The following is a 1,476-nucleotide window of genomic DNA, read 5'->3' on the forward strand; positions in this document are numbered from 1 at the left end:
GCTCCAGGCAGCATCCGGTGGAAGTCATCCGACCTGGTGCGGCTGCCAAGCAACCGGCGACGGCATCACAGCAAAATATACAACTACCTAAATTAAGACACTTGCCAACCCGCACATAATCAACTGAGCCCGATTGATACATCAACGCAGTTGCAGTTTGTTTCTAAAGAACATTTCTTCCTACCTCCACATCGGCGCTCTAACATCGTACTCACAACCCACATTTTACATCTCCGACAATTCGGATTGGAAGAGGGAGATCATGGCTTTTATGCGTCTCTTTATCCTGCTCATGAGCCTGCTGCCAGCTCCTGCCTATCTCGCCAGCGATACCTATCAGGCCAATCCATACGACCCAACGCTTCAATTTTATATGCCGCCGGACTGCGATTCTAAATCGAACCGCAAAGTCAACCCGAACGATTGCATCCAGTATGTTTCGTGTCTTTCTGACTCTATCACACTTTCATGAATCACAGCTCCTATTGAAATTTTGTGAATGCTAATATTCGAAGGCTGTCTTGACCCATCACTCAGGGCACTCAAACTGATCAAGTACGAGACAGATGGGACCCTATATGCATGGGAATCCCACTTTGAAAGGGCTTTTGGTACCTGCGTTGTAAGAGCTCATGAACTCAGCATTCTCTTCTGAATCGGTTTACCAAACCGGGTAGTCACTGTATTATTGATAATTGTAGACCTCTGGCCGAATCAGTTAGTTTACGATAGCGCGGATCTTTACAATCGAGAGGGAAATGTGCCGATAGCTCTGTGAGTTAAAAAAACTGCAAAGCAAATCTTGAAGGAATTTATGTACAATACACCGTCGGGGACAAGTGATGATTTATAAAATCTCCTGATCATATTCAGCACTCAGAAACAAATCGAAGGTTGCTTTACTGACATCTTGAAAGCTTGCAAAGTTTTTGTGCGTTATGAGCCTTTTCTTTTGGGCTTGGTACTTGTTATAGTCGCTTGGGGGAGGGCGGATAGCAATTGTTTTTCACCCGATTAGATGGATATGAATCTCAAACAATGCTTCTTCTATTTTGTAGCCAGGAACTGTGCCTATTTCACTTTTTGTTAACATGCTATTTCGGGTTAGGCCGCGTGGTAACAATCCTCTTTATGAGGATGATTTTCCACCTGACACACCAGTGTGTGGTACACCCATAGTCCAGGATGATTGTTTGAAGTAAATTCAATATTTATCTTTACGTTCCCTTATGCTTCGACCTCGCCAATAAATCGTTGGTTACATTGTCTGATCAGGGCCTACGATGGATTGCGCGTCGATGGTCTGGGCCATTTTTGGTATGACGGAAGAAAACAGACCAATGTGGTCAAAAAGACTCACGCAAACTGTCTGGTCAGTCAAAATTTATTGAAGCCATGGCACATAGCCCCCATTTTCAGCGCTGCAGTGTCTCATCTTGTAATGCCACCCCTCTTTCCTCTTGGATCAACGCTATC

General features: G+C 44.5%; 1 protein-coding gene across 1 annotated transcript; it reads left to right on the forward strand.

The window, feature by feature from the left end:
- Positions 1 to 262: 262 nt before the first annotated feature.
- PtA15_11A689 (uncharacterized protein) lies at positions 263 to 655 on the forward strand (the record flags this gene model as incomplete). Its single annotated transcript, XM_053161623.1, has 2 exons — positions 263 to 432; positions 538 to 655. The coding sequence occupies 2 exons, from the start codon at positions 263 to 265 to the stop codon at positions 653 to 655; spliced, it is 288 nt and encodes a 95-aa protein (XP_053025552.1).
- Positions 656 to 1,476: the final 821 nt, after the last annotated feature.

This window comes from Puccinia triticina, chromosome 11A (genome assembly GCF_026914185.1).
Source record: "Puccinia triticina chromosome 11A, complete sequence".
Classification (NCBI taxonomy): Eukaryota; Fungi; Basidiomycota; class Pucciniomycetes; order Pucciniales; family Pucciniaceae; genus Puccinia; species Puccinia triticina.